Raw genomic sequence first — 14878 nt, 5'->3', positions numbered from 1 at the left:
TTTTGGTGAAGTCAATATTCTGGAATATTCCCATGCTAAGATCTGGTTGACTATGATCAATCATGTTTCCGATGATCACAACCGCTAGGAATTGTGCAAGGAAAGCTCAGTGTGTGTAGCTGCATCCCGTTTTATATCAATGGGGGCTTGGCCAACTTGATGCTGAGACACAATGGGGAGCCTCCTTGCATTCAGAACATCACCATCCTGAAGGATAACACAAATGCAAACAGAAATGTAATCAAACAGTGGATGCAAAGTGTCAGTAATTTGGCTTTTCACCCACTGTATAATACTGGGGGACAAAGGATGAAAAGACAGACATAAGTCAAAGAGCCAAGAATGTCACAGCTTTTAGGAAAACACAGTTAAATAGAAAGCTGCCAGAAGTTCACAATGAAAGACATGCAGTTCTGTGTGGTCTTCCAGGTGAAGGAGCTATATACAACAAAAAAGTTTGAACTTCTCAGTCTACCCTTTGTAAAAGGAGACTTTCTTCCAAGGATTTCTACCTTTAAGGGGAGACAGAGTAGATCCAGATTTTCAATAATCCTGGTTTGTTCCAGATTTGAGATTCATTAATTTCTGGGCACATACAGAGATTGAAAAAAAACCTGTTGGGCCATGAGCTGGAAGAGTATCCCCTGAGATAAAGTAATTATAAAGAAATACTAAAATTAAGTGTCACTCATTTCTCTCATGTTTGACATCAAATGTTATTCCCACACACTGAACAGTGATGATACAGGTACAATACCTGCCGATGAAACATTACCGTGAAATTTACTCTCCAAATTTATAGAACACCTCTCATGCCCTGTGCAATTTTTATAAAGCAGAACAAATACAATCAGACTGAAAGGTTTGAGCTCACTGGCTTTGGAAATGCATGTGCAAAGCACAATTTTCAACAAGCATTGGGTTTTGAGCCAGAAACTAATTTCTCTCCATCAAGAGCTCCACAAGCAAGTGTAATGAACACTATGTAAAATTCCAGATTACACTTGTGTGGTGATAATGGAAAGAATGTCCTTTGTATTTCGTGACTCAGAAGGAAAAGGGAAGTGGCCCTGTGATAAAATCTCACTTTACTCTGGTTATTTTTGGAATTTCATTTAAAGCAATATATCAATGAGCTGAGTGGTCTTTTCATTGTCCATGTTCTCATGAGGCAGGTGGTCAAACAGGAGTACTAAGCCAGTGCAGCAGACAGAATTTCTCATGTGGTGAGTTTGAGAAAAACAGTTGTTGTTCTGCTGGAGATTTACTCCCACACTGGAAAGGGGCAATTTAATGGGAAATGAAAAAAAAAGGGACAGAGTAAACTCAGGGCTAATGTTGTGCACCTTGCAGTTGGCTATATTTTACAGAAGCTGTGACATCTAGAAATCTAGAATCCCTCCAGTGTGGAAATAAGCCATTAGGCCCAACAAATCCACACGGACTCTCAAGAGAGTATCCCACCCAGACCCACTCCCCTACCCTATTACTCTACATTTACAACTGACTAATGCACCTAATCTGCACGTCACTGAACACTATGGGCAATTTACCAAACCTGCACATACTTGGATTGTGGGAGGAAACCGAAACATCCGGAGAAAATCCACGCAGACACGGGGAGATTGTACAAACTCCACACAGACAGTTGCCCGAGGCTGGAATCGAACCCGGGTCCCTTGCGCTATGAGGCAGCAATGCTAACCACTACATTGGACTGTCACCTCAGTCCAAGCAACCTAATTGAAATGCAATACTAAATAAAACCCATGTACCCTGTTTGCCCAGTTCACATTAAGAATGTCTTCACTTGCTGTATATCAGTGTAATGTACAGAATTTTCCAGTTCTGCAAATTTCAATTTTACAAATTGATGCAATTCTGTACTAAATATCAAGAAGACTGATGACTATAAAGCAATGTTGAATGGTTTGTGAGAGTTGCAGAGTAAAATTAGGTGAGTCTAGACCCTGATCTGTAGGCTACGGGTGATCACAATAGCCAAAACAACCCAGTTGTACTTGTGCAAAAGCATTTCTTATTCCTGACTTATTCTGCTTGAGTTGTGTGGGCCTGCCTGTTCGAAAAATTGCTCTGTTGTCCTATTCATGGATAAATCCTTTAGTACAACCTTAGATGACTAGGAACATGGATTGAGACGTGTGCGCAATACCTGTAGATGCTCATTGCAGTAAATATTCATGTAGCCCACCCATGAAAATGATAAGCATGCAACCCTTGTCCATTTTGTGCAGTACAGTCTAACACAACCATGGAGGCGAAAGCCATCGTGCAGTGAACTTCAACTAACTCTATAGAAAAAGGCAGACAAGGAAGTCCAATTTAAATACTTTAATACTGAACAAAAGAAAATAAAAGCAGATGGAAACTATTACACATTTCCTGACTGCAGCAGCTATTGCAATGCCCAGAGTAAGAAAACAAAAGTTATTAGAAGTTTAGGGGGGAGGAGAGAAGAGAGAGAGGACAGAAAAACACCTGAAAAAGAATGTCACCCAACCACTATCAGGACTGATACAAGTGAAAACAAACTGAAGGGAACCAGAGAAATAAAACTGCAATGAAACAAATCAAAACAAAAATGTATTTATAAGGTGGAGAACATACAGGAACATATTTCAAGTTGCACATGTTCATTGATAGCTGGTAAAATGCTGATAGCAAAGTTTCATAACTTTTCTGCGTGTGGGAGGGGTAAGGAGGAGAGGAAAAATTGCTTTGAACAGAAACATGTAAATAAAGTGATGCCACTCTGCAATTGTATTTCCAGAAGAAAAAAAAAGTTAGAATATTAGAATTTTGTTTGTGTCATCACATTTTAATGTAAACATCAAATAATGTACCAAAATTAAAACTACAATAAAAGCTATGAAGTTCAACACAATTGTGTAATCCTTCAAAAGAAAAAAAAGCCAGATTTAAAAACATTTACACATGCATAGTGAAGTCAAATAATAACTTTTTCTTTTAAACTAAATTCACACTTTTAAAAAAGTTAATAATCTACTAAGCACCAGCATACCTAGATTTATTTAATCTTCATGATTCAATTTTAAAAAAATCTATCAAATTAACTGTAAAATGAGCAAAGCTGTCAGCTTGTCCCAGAAAGCAACTAAAATGCAGAGCATGAGAGATGGTGTGCTTATGTTTACTGCAGTGATTTCTGCCTTTTTATTTAAAAAGTAAAAGCTTTGGGTCTAAACTGAATTTTAATATACATGTGTGTATGTTTATGCAAATATATATCCTATTTTTAAGTTAAAAGCAGTTTGTTTACAATAACACTTTACACAGAGTAAAATCTTTCAATTGATCAAAATGTTTCTGAATGAAATTAACATTTTTTTTAAGAAACTTTGCTTGAAATGAAACAAATTTTGTTGTCCTCTTCCTCATGTAAGCTGGCTATGTCTAGTACAGAGCCCCAGCACTGTATGCTACTATATGTCAGCAAAGTATTCTTAAAAAGTGACTCAAAAATTAATGCTCTGCTTAAAAACTTTTTTTCCCATTTTTTTTCTGAGCTGATACAAGATTTACCTAAGCATATCAAAGATTTTTTTTTTGTTTTTTTGTCGAAAGAAATAAGGTTGAATTTAGGAATCTATGATCAACAACAAAGTACATACAGTAATGTAAAATATACACAGGATGAGACCCTTCTGACAAAATAAAACAAAAAAAACCCAAAAAAAATTCCAGGAAGTTTTATCACAGAAATTCTGAATACTTTTAACAAACTATATTTCTGACTGTTCTGACTCATTTTATTATCTAAAAAGCAACAACCTTTTTTTTTTATTTGAAATAAGAGTAATATCCATTGCTACCTGATGAACTGCCTATGCTAAGTTCCTGAAACAAAGACAGGGGGTCGCCATTTTTCTTTGCAGGCTCAGGTGGAGGTTTAGGCTTTGGTGGAGCCCGTAATGCATTGGCATACGACATGACTGGTTTGTTTCCACTTGCTTTCTGCTGGCTGCTGGACTCTGTGATCTGGTTGTTGGACAGGAGTGGGGGAAACTGGCCAAGGTGCTGGAGCACATTGTAGTTGAACGAGTTTGCTGACAGCTGCGATACATTCTCTGGCTTTAGGTGCTCCTCTGGGGGCCTTAGTTTCTTGGATTGAACTGTAATCAAAACAAAACAGGTCAATGTCAAAGTGGTGTAAAGGATTGAGGCAGAGTAAGAGCAGGCTCAATCAATTTGCCACAAATGTGAAACGTTTACACCATTCCCACAACAAGCCTTTTTTGGGTAGTCTCTTATTTTCATGTGGAGCAGTTTTTAAATGTTGCAGACAGATTAATAGGAGCATTAAGGTTGGAATCTGGTAACAAGTAAATTGACACATTTTAGTAAATAATGATCTGAGTAGACTCCCTGATGGTTTCGGTGAGTGAATGCTCAATTCAGGAAGTGGGGGAAACAAAATCTAACAGCCTTGTAGGCAAGTCCATATACCGATGAGCTGATATGTAATTAGAAAGGCATTGGGCCACAACAGTTAACTGCAGTGCATCTGGTGAGAGAGGGGAATTATAGTTCAACATTTCTATAAATGCTCTACATTCATCAGTGCATGTTGGGTAAGGACAAGCTTCAACTCCCTCCCCGAGTCTGTTCACATTACGTGGACACCATTAGCTCACACATGAAGCACTGGCACTTGGACAAGGTGTGAGAGATCTGTCAGCCTATATGAACCAGCACAAAATGGATGTTAATCTTTCTCAAAATTCCAGTTTAAGAACATTGTTATACAGGAGGGGAAGGACACCAGTGATACAATGTTTCATTACACAAGCCATAAAGTCAGAAGATCCTCTGCAACAGAAAGCATGCTTGGCAGGTCCTGTGAAGGGTCAAGTATGTGGTCATAAAGTATCATTGGTACTTGGAATATGAGACCTCCAAAACCTACACTGTGGAAGAAAAAGGTGTAGAAAGGGTATTCCTCACTCTAAAGGAAACTTGCAAGATCAAACAGAAAAAAACCAATATTGACTGACAGCTTAATATTCCGTGGTGTATGGCGTACATAGAAAGGAGGGCAAGAGAGGAGGGAGTTTGTGGTTAAGGATAAAATTACAGATGTACTTTGGGGGGATATTCCTGGGAAAATGTCCAGTGAAGTTATATGGATGGAATTGAGAAATAGGAAAGAGATGATCACCTTGATACTGTAAGTCCCCAATAATTTGAGAGAAAGTGAGCAGTAAATATGTAAGGAGATCTCAGATATCTGTAAGAATAAAAGGGTTGTTAAGGTAGGGGATTTTAACTTTGCAAACATAAACTGGGATGTCGTAGTGTTAAGGGCTTGGATGGAAAGGAATTTGTTAGGTGTGTACAAGAGCACTTTGGAGAAAGCAATCACAATTCTATTAAGTTAGGGGAAATAGTTAGGGGAAAGGATAGACCTAATCTATAAGTTAAGTTCCAAATTGGAGTAAGGCTAATATTCATGGTGATCAGCAGGAAGCATTAAAAAAATAAGGCAACATGACTTCAGAGACAGTCCTGTTAATATGAATGCCGAAGCTGGTAGGTGTAGTGAATTCTGGATGACTTAGAAATATTGAGGCTCTGGTCAAGAAAAAAAAGGCATAAGTCAGGTACAGACAGCTGGGATTGAGTGAATGCCTAGAGGAATATATGTACAGTAGACGTATACTCAAGAGGGAAATCAGGAGGGGAAAAAGGTAACAAGGGAGCTTTGGCAAATAGGGTTAAGGAGAATCCAAAGAGAGTTTACAAATACATTGAGGGCAAAACAATAACCAGGGCTGCTTTAGTATCTGAGGGGTTGCAAATGTTGCTGAACAATGAGCAATTTTTGATGAACATTGAGAGAAGCTGATTTTTGAAGCAGCGGAAGATGGTCAAACCTAGGATACTACCCTCAGCAACTCCAGCAGAAATGTCCTGGACCCGAAATGACTAATGTCTGACAACAACCAGCTTCCATTGTGCCAGTTATGGTACTGCCATTGAATGTCAATGGAATGTGGTAAGATCCAGTCTTACTGGTGATGTCTGGGACTTGTATGGTGTGAATATAACTTACTTGCTACTTTTCAGGTCAAGCCTGATATTGTCCATGCTGCTGTGTTTGGGCACAGACTATTGCAGTGTCTGAATCTCAAAAGGTGTTGCTCACCGTGCAGACATCAACAAGCATCTCTAATTCTGACCGTATGATAGAAGGTGGTTATTGCTAAAATAGTTGATGATGGTTGGTCCTCAGGAACAATCATAAGGGGCTCCTGTTATGAAATCCTCTGACCGAGATGATTGATCTCAAACAACAACTATTTTTTTTTGTGCTATGTATGTCTCCAACAACCAATGGGAATATTTTGAACCTAACTCCCACTGAATTTGGCCAGGGCGCTTTGATGTCAAAGGCAGTCACTTTCAACTCTCCTGCTTGAACACATTCTCAATGCCCCTCAGCTGAAATCTGTAGGGAGAGTGAATGACAATGGGTTCTGGCAACAGCAAAGTACTGGATACAGTTATGACCCCTCCACCCAGTCAAATCACATGCTTGGACTCTTATTAGGAAGACTTTGGAGACTTGGCATTGTGGGGCAAAAATCTTTAAACCCAACTGATTTAATATAGTATGTCCTAACTCACTTGCAATTTGTGTATGACTGTCAGTTTAACTTCACATTTGAATTGATCCATAGGTAGATCTTATGTAATCAATTGACATCCGCTTAGATGTGGGTTCAGTGAGTCCAATCTGACTTCATTGAGAGCTGAAAAATTATGACATGATTTTGGCTTCAGTCTCAAACAGTAGTCAAAGAGTGTGGGGCTGGAAAAGCACAGCCGGTCAGGCAGCATCCGAGGAGCAGGAGAATTGACGTTTCGAACATAAGCTCTTCAACAGGAATGAGTGGGTGGCCTAAGGGGGCCGAGAGATAAATGGTAGGGGGTGAGGCTGGGGGAAGGTAGCTAAGGAAGCGATAAGTAGATGAAGGTGGGGGAGAAGGCAACAGGTCAGAGAGGAGGGTGGAGCAGATCAGTGGGAAGGAAGATGGACAGGTAGGACAGGTCAAGAGGCCCACCTATCCGCTTCTTCATCTACTTATCACATCCTCAGCTACCTTTTCCCAGCCCCACTCCCCTCCCACTTATCTCTTGACTACTGCATCACTCAGCTTTAAGAATCACTTTACCACCTCCAAATCTTTCACATTATAGGAATTAGATAACAGTATCAGTGCAGGCTGAATGGTCCCCACTATGTTATAACAATTCTGAGATTCTGAAAAGCCTCTGAATATCAATTATGCTTGATTTGTCATAATCTAGCTTACACTGATATCCCACAGCTAACTGGAAAGTAAAACTCACTGCAATTTCATCTTCACCAAAAATAAAAATGACTTCAATTTGTGGGAAATGACTAATCCTGATTTTATTGTACAGATTGTGATACTTTCTTGAAATAATGTTGAATATTATCCAAATACATGCTATTATATTTTCTAAAATCAATTAGATTTATCAAGACAATTGTTACCTTCAAAATAATTTTGCCTCAATATTCATAAATTCAATTTAGTTGTTGATTCAGAGACATGACTGAATTGTTTGTATGCAATATTTTACATTGCAATACCCTCGATTACAAATAGCATCTATTACAATTAGTTGATGCAGAAAAGTGCAGAATATTTATTGGAGATAATTAAAAGGCTCTGCAGACTTCCTACCTCATTATATTCTCTTAGGGAGGCAGTCTCTATTCTGCTGATCTCTATCTATTGTTAACAGCTTCCGGCTAAATCACTTCAATTAATTGTTTTCTCAAAGACATTTCAGGATGTTGATTTTTGATATACAGGACAGCAGATTCAATTAAACTTCAGACTGTCAGGTTTTCCTCTAGGAACTGCTGCACTGTGATATTTTCCCTCCAAAGCTCTTGTAGTTAATTCCAAATTTACAAACCTCTGTTTATGAATTGACCCATAAAATGTTAATAAGAGCTCAAAAGAGGCCTGAAATTACAGACAAGGATTAAAAATCTTTGCAATTACCTCAATCTTAATTTAGCAAACCCAACAAAATTGGCTAATCAATTATAATTTATTCTTTAACAGGACAGGGATATTGCTATGAGGCCAGTATTTGTTACCGATCTTTAATTGTCCTTCAGTCGTTGGTCAAAAAGTGTGGCATTAGAAAACCACAGCAGATCAGGCAGCATCTGAGTAGCAGGAGAGTTGATGTTTGCAGCATAAGCTCTTGGTGGTGGTGGTGGGGAGGGGGAGAGGGGGGGTGGTGGTGGGAGGAGGAGGTAGCTGAGAAGGCGATAGGTAGATGAAGGTGGGCATCTGCAGTCCTCATTTCTCCTTTAGAAGATGGTGTTGATTGACTGCAGTCTGTGGAGGATAGGTACACCCACAATGTTTTTAGGAAGAGTGTGTTCCAGGATTTTGACATTACAACAGGAAGTATGGTATAGAATTTACAGGCAGTGGTGCTCCTCACTGCTGCCCTCATTTTTTTAAGTAATACAGATCACAGGCTTGGAAGGCGTTATTGAAGGAGCCTTGGTGAGACTTGTAGATGGGGGTGCACATCTCTGTCACAGTACATGATGGAGAGTGCGAACATGGTGAAAGTGGTGGCTCCAATGGCAATCAAGTGGGCTGCTTTGTCCTGGATGTTGTCAAGCTTCTAGAATGCTATTAGAGTGCACTCATTCAGACAAAGAGTGTGTTCCAGCATACTGCCTTTAGATGGTGGAAATTCTTTGAAGAATGAGAAAAGCAAGTTATTGATTATAGAATTCCTCACCTCTGATCTGCCCTTGTACCTACTGCATTTATAGGACTGGTTCGGTTCACTTTCCGGTCAATGGTAAACCCCAGGGATCTTGGTAGTGGGGAATTCAGTAATCATAATACCATTGAATGTTAAAGGGAGATGGTTAGATCCTCACCTATTGGACATGTTTACTGCCTACCATTTGTTACTTCTACTGATCAGCTTAAGTGATAACTTTTGAAAATGCAAAGTGTTTAATTTATTTCTTTACCCCTAACCTCCAAATGATGCTCGTAATCAACAGCATAGTTTCTTAATCCAAACACCATTCATGCTAATGGGATGTACCTACATGTCAGTCACTGGGAACAACCAATAAAGCACAATTCCGTCAATATTATTTTACCTCTGGACCTTTTTGACTGTGAGACACTACTTGGAACCCAAGGCATAGAATTGGGTTTCAGCTCAAGTCTGTCCCACTAAAATTCAATTTATTGCTATTCTACATCTCAGCTCCATTTATTCATCTTGGTTCCATTCCTCTTAATAATGTTGGTTAACAATAAAAAAAAAATCACCATTTCCACTCTGTGCCGTCTCACTTGAGATAACATGACCAGGAACTGAGCAAACTGAAACTTCTACTTGTGCCTGACTTTGTTGCTATTGCATGTTAATGCTCAGCATCACCCAGCCAAGATGTTGCTGATATGAGGCAATGACAAGAGGCCTTACTGGAAAATACACGTAATACTCAAGTAAGGATTTCACAAGCTTAACTAGATGCTTGCAGTGAAAAACATAGAACATAGAACAATACAGCACAGAACAGGCCCTTCGGCCCACGATGTTGTGCTGAACTTCTAACCTAGATTAAGTACCCATCCATGTACCTATCCAAATGCCGCTTAAAGGTCGCCAATGATTCCGACTCTACCACTCCCACGGGCAGCGCATTCCATGCCCCCACCACTCTCTGGGTAAAGAACCCACCCCTGACATCTCCCCTATACCTTCCACCCTTCACCTTAAATTTATGTCCCCTTGTAACACTCTGTTGTACCCGGGGAAAAAGTTTCTGACTGTCTACTCTATCTATTCCTCTGATCATCTTATAAACCTCTATCAAGTCACCCCTCATCCTTCGCCGTTCCAACGAGAAAAGGCCGAGAACTCTCAACCTATCCTCGTACGACTTCCTCTCCATTCCAGGCAACATCCTGGTAAATCTTCTCTGCAAAGCAGAGAAATGACATCCAGTGAGAGTGAGTAGACTGTTGTTGGGATGAGGTGAAGGAGCCTCTTGGCAAAACCACATCGTCTCCAACCTCATCCGTGTTGGCAGATGTCGTTGGTGATGGTGGGGAGGGCTAATGGAGGGGGGGGTGAAGAGGAGGAACTCAAGCGGCTGCTGCCTGCACCTGTCTTCAAAGGGACCACTTTCAAGAAGAGGTGGTGAGCTTTGCACCCAAGAGAGCATCACGAGGAGAGATCAGGGGCTTGTCCACACTTCCACCCACTTCCCCCTTGGCTCAAAGCTGAAGGCACTTGCTGAGATGCAAGTCCCTCAGTGCTGCCAGACTTCAAAATTCCTTTGGAGCTGCTTCTTGGGAGCTTTTTCTGACAGTCAAGTTCCCACCTCAAATCATGCTCTCGTCTGTGCTCAGCAGAAACCAGTTTCCAAGACGGGACCAGTTATCCGCATCAAGTGCAAACACTTACCTGTTCTACCTCAGGAAGGTTGACTTCAACTGTGCCACGTAGTGTTGTGCTGGAAAAGCACAGCCAGTCAGGCAGCAGCCGAGGAGCAGGAGAGTCGATGTTTTGAGCATAAGCTCTTCACCGTGAATGTGATGAAAGGCTTATGCTTGAAACGTCGACTCTCCTGCTCCTCGGATGCTGCCTGACCACAGTACCACACCTTTCCAGCACCACACTTTTTGACTCTGATCTCCAGCATCTGCAGTCCTCAATTTTTCCTTCAACTTGTGCCACCCCTACAACTGCCCAGCTAAGATCAACATAGATGTTGTCTGGAATCTCAGTTCTGTATGATTTCAAGTCCAGTTGCACACATTGGAGTCTCCTCTGGGACAGAAAAGACCTGTTCAAAGAGGATAGGTCTTACCCGAGCTGGAAAGGGACCCATATCTTAGCAGGGAGCTTTGCTCGTTCCACCCAAAGAGACTTTATACAGATAGAGAGGAGAGTGGAGGAATTACAAGTCATGGCGTAAATAGAAAGGTTGGTGGGGAAGGTTCTGAATGTGAAGAGAGCACACCAATTAGAAAAGAAAGAAAAGAGAGAATCAGGGTACATTGTAACTCTGAAGAACGAAATTGCATTTATTTCAGTGCAAGGGGTCTTCCAGATAAGGCTGATAAACTCAGAGTGTGTTTAAGTACATGGGATTGGGATTTCAGAGCTTTTACAGAAACTTGGCTGAAACATGAACAGGACTGACAGCTCACTGTTCTGGGGTTTAGATTGTAGGGAGGATATTTTCCCAGGTTGGGGAGTTTAAAACCAGAGGACACAGTCTGAGGACAGGTTGTTAGGCCATTGAGGATTAAGATGAGGAAATATTTCTTCATGCAGAGGCTGGTCAGTCTGTGAAGTGTGTGACCACAAGAAGCTGTGGATTCCAAGTTGCTGATTATATTCAAGAAAGAGATGGATTTTTATGTTTAAGAGACAATGAATTGAATTGAATTTATTGTCACATGTACCGGGACACAGTGGAAAGCTTTGTCTTGTGAGCAATACAAGCAGATCACATAGTTATCACACAATGACTATGTGAAACGGAAGAACAGGCTGGAAGGACTGAATGGCCTATTTTTGCCCCAAGTTTCACCAATACAGAGCTCTGGACAGCCAATTCAGTCCTTCAGAAGTGCGGTCACATTGTAGTGTTGGGAAGTGTAGCAGTAAATTCAGGACGTCTCAAAATACTCCATAGCCAATTAATGAATTTTCAAATCTCACAACAATTGTCATATCAAAGGCTATAAATGTCAATTTGTTTCAAACTATGTACTGTATTTACCAGAATGGTTCTAAAGTGATTTGTTTTTATTCATTGAGTATAAGGATAGGCAGGTTATGCTGCAGCTTTACAGAACTTTCATTAGGCCACACTATAAAATCTACCTTGTTGTGCGCACCTATCTCTCTCCATAACCAAGGGTGAAAGTCCAGAATTGTGGTCACCATCACCAAAATGTTCACCCACTAACAAGCCCACCACTTGTCCCGGTTCATTACCGAGTACCAAAACCACACAACACCAGGTTATAGTCCAACAGGTTTATTTGGAAGGACTAGCTCTCGACTCCGAAAGCTTGTACTTTCAAATAAATCTGTTAGAAGGCTTCCGATGAAGGGCCTTTGCCAGAAACATCGACTCTCCTGCTCCTCGGAAGCTGCCCTGACCTGCTGTGCTTTTGCAGCACCACATCTTGACTCTAATCTTCAGCATCTGCAGTCCTCACTTTCACCTGTTTTTTTTTTACTTTGTCCAGCCGAGTTCAACACCGGCTCCTCCACATCATAGATTCTTGAATACATCTTGGGAAAGTATACAGTATCTAGGACCAACTCGATTCCTTTGAGGTGGGTGGAAAAGAACAGGGAAGAGTACGCGGCCTTCAGATGGGTAGGTCAGCGCATGAACACTTCAGAACACAAGGGTCAAGCTACTATACCTAAAAGGTCCCGTGGTGCCACTGCTCTGTTGGAACCATTGCAGAGAATATTCTGGAAGGCGGCTGAAGAATTAGCATTCACCCACATCTCTGGAGATGTATAGTTGTATGACGAATGGTTGCTGTGATCTTGAAGCTCCTTACATTGATTAAGATTGCCTTGAGGATTGCTAGAATCTTCAGGAAATGCTTGAACAGAACCGGCTGAAATTCTTCTTTGGTACAAAGGCCTTCCTGGTCCTCTGGCTTCATACTGTATGGGAAATCGTAATAACAGCAGGATAACATCACATGACCTTCATTTATGACACAATGAAAACTTTATGGTACATATTTTTATTAAAAGCCCAACAATCAATCAATCAGTAAAATGTCAATTTCTAAAATGTTGAAAACTCAAAAGATTTTATGATTGATTAAATAATTTGTCAATATCTGATTATTTTCATTTAATAAGAGCAGTTCAGAAAAATCAGCACAGCATCCAGGGTATTTTTTTGGAATGATTCTTTCTTGGGAAGATTTCAATTTGAGCAAGATCAAATGGGCAGGTGTAAAAAGGGAGACTGAGGGATCTCCCAGAAATGAAGAACAAGGGATGAGGGTGAGGGAAGAAAAATTTGAATCACTCAGAGTCTCCTGGCTTTCTCCTACAAGTGCTATTGAAGCAGTGTGTGAATAGACATCCCTCATCCTCAGACAAAGCTGTTAAAGAAAAAGGGACAAACGCAAAATTTGCCCACTCCACTAATATTCATAAAGAAAGTAAAGTTTAAGAAAAATCAGCTTTATTTCAAATCATTAAACTAACTAACACCAGTCAATGCATCTACTTTCTTCCCCTTCTTCTGTTTCAGCAGTAATTCCTCTAAATTCAAACTACTGCTCACTTCCCAAGCATTGTAGAATCTTTCACTTTAAAAGTAACTGCAACTCTTTTTATCCACTGCTTGAGTGGTTAGTTCAGTTAGACACGTTGAGTAAATATCACTGATATGCATCTTTGAAATAACTGAGATTTACAGCACATTTATAAAGCACAAAATTAATTCCTGCCGGGACAGAGTCATAGAGATGTACAGCATGGAAACGGACCCTTTGGTCCAACTTGTCCACGCCGGTCAGATATTGCAACCCAATCTAGTCCCACCTGGCAGCACCAGGCCCACATCCCTCCAAACCCTTCCTATTCATATACTCATCCAGATACCTTATAAATGTTGTAATGGTACTTAGCCTCCACCACTTCCTCCAGCAGACCATTCCATACACGTACCACTCTCTGCGTGAAAAAGTTGCCCCTTAGGTCTCCTTTATATCTTTCCCCTCTCATCCTAAACATATGCCCTCTAGTTCTGGTCTTGCCCACCCCAGGGAAGAGACTTTGTCTATTTATCCTATCCATGCCTCTCATGATTTTATAAACCTCTATAAGGTCACCCCTCAGCATAGGGCATAGCTAAATAAAGAATCCAGAGTGGGGTGCTGGAAAAGCACAGCAGGTCAGGCAGCATCTGAGGGGTGGGAGAATTGACGTTTCGGGCAAGAGCCTTACATCAGGAAAGGGCTGAAGGGCTCTTGCCCGAAACTTTGATTCTCCTGCTCCTCAGATGCTGCTTGACCTGCTGTGCCTTTCCAGCTCCATACTCTCGACTGATCTCCAGCACTAGTAGTCCCCACTTCCTCATAGCTAAATAAAGGTTTATTTAATTCTGAAGGAACTTTAATCCCATTGACATTTTGTTAAACCAGCCCTTGAGAAAGGGCAATTAATTCTACAGTATAATTTAAGCAGTTGTTCCATGCTGAAAATGATATTTACCCAACAAATGCAGCCAGTCAAATAGGCACTGTTTTCATGCTGGGTTTTGCAGACTTTAAAACATGTACACTTATTGAAGAATGTTTTTTTGGGATTGCTGCTACCGGTAAAAGTATCAGATACGTAAAGTGGGTCTGCATTGTATAGAAGTGTAAATGAATTAGTGGTAGTGGGGGCAGTTGGACAGCTGCTTAGAACTCATGTTATGTGAGAAGTAAAACCACTTGCAAGTTAACGGCCCTACATTCCTACATTCAATGTTCAACTCTTGCACAATTTTGGAACTTCATTAAACAAAACCAAGTTATAGCAGGCAGCATATGATAGTCATGCCATTAACCAGTCAAAAGAAATCTTGCATTTGTATGTTGTTTATTGGAAACTCAGGATGAACTGAAGAGCTTTGCAACCAATTGTACTCTCTGAATTTAATCAATGTATAAAACACAACAGAGGCTCTGCTGGTGTAGTGATAATGTCCCTATCTCTGGGCCAGATGGTCTCGGTTCAAGTCCCATCTAACCAATGT

General features: G+C 40.6%; 1 protein-coding gene across 6 annotated transcripts in view; it reads right to left on the bottom strand.

The window, feature by feature from the left end:
- Positions 1-2337: 2337 nt before the first annotated feature.
- helz (helicase with zinc finger) overlaps positions 2338-14878 on the bottom strand; it is a 273673-nt gene continuing 261132 nt past the window's right edge. For all 6 annotated transcript variants that reach the window (XM_043715064.1, XM_043715069.1, XM_043715066.1 and 3 more), the window contains 2 exons: positions 12528-12780; positions 2338-4154 (listed from right to left, as the gene is read on the bottom strand). In XM_043715064.1, the coding sequence (XP_043570999.1) occupies positions 3823-4154; positions 12528-12780 (585 nt within the window). In that variant the 3' untranslated portion in view covers positions 2338-3822. The remainder of the gene's footprint in view (positions 4155-12527; positions 12781-14878) is intronic.

This window comes from Chiloscyllium plagiosum, chromosome 24, assembly GCF_004010195.1.
Source record: "Chiloscyllium plagiosum isolate BGI_BamShark_2017 chromosome 24, ASM401019v2, whole genome shotgun sequence".
Taxonomy (NCBI): Eukaryota; Metazoa; Chordata; class Chondrichthyes; order Orectolobiformes; family Hemiscylliidae; genus Chiloscyllium; species Chiloscyllium plagiosum.
Note: the sequence above shows the minus strand (reverse complement) of the source record. Positions and strands in the feature narration are given on the sequence as shown.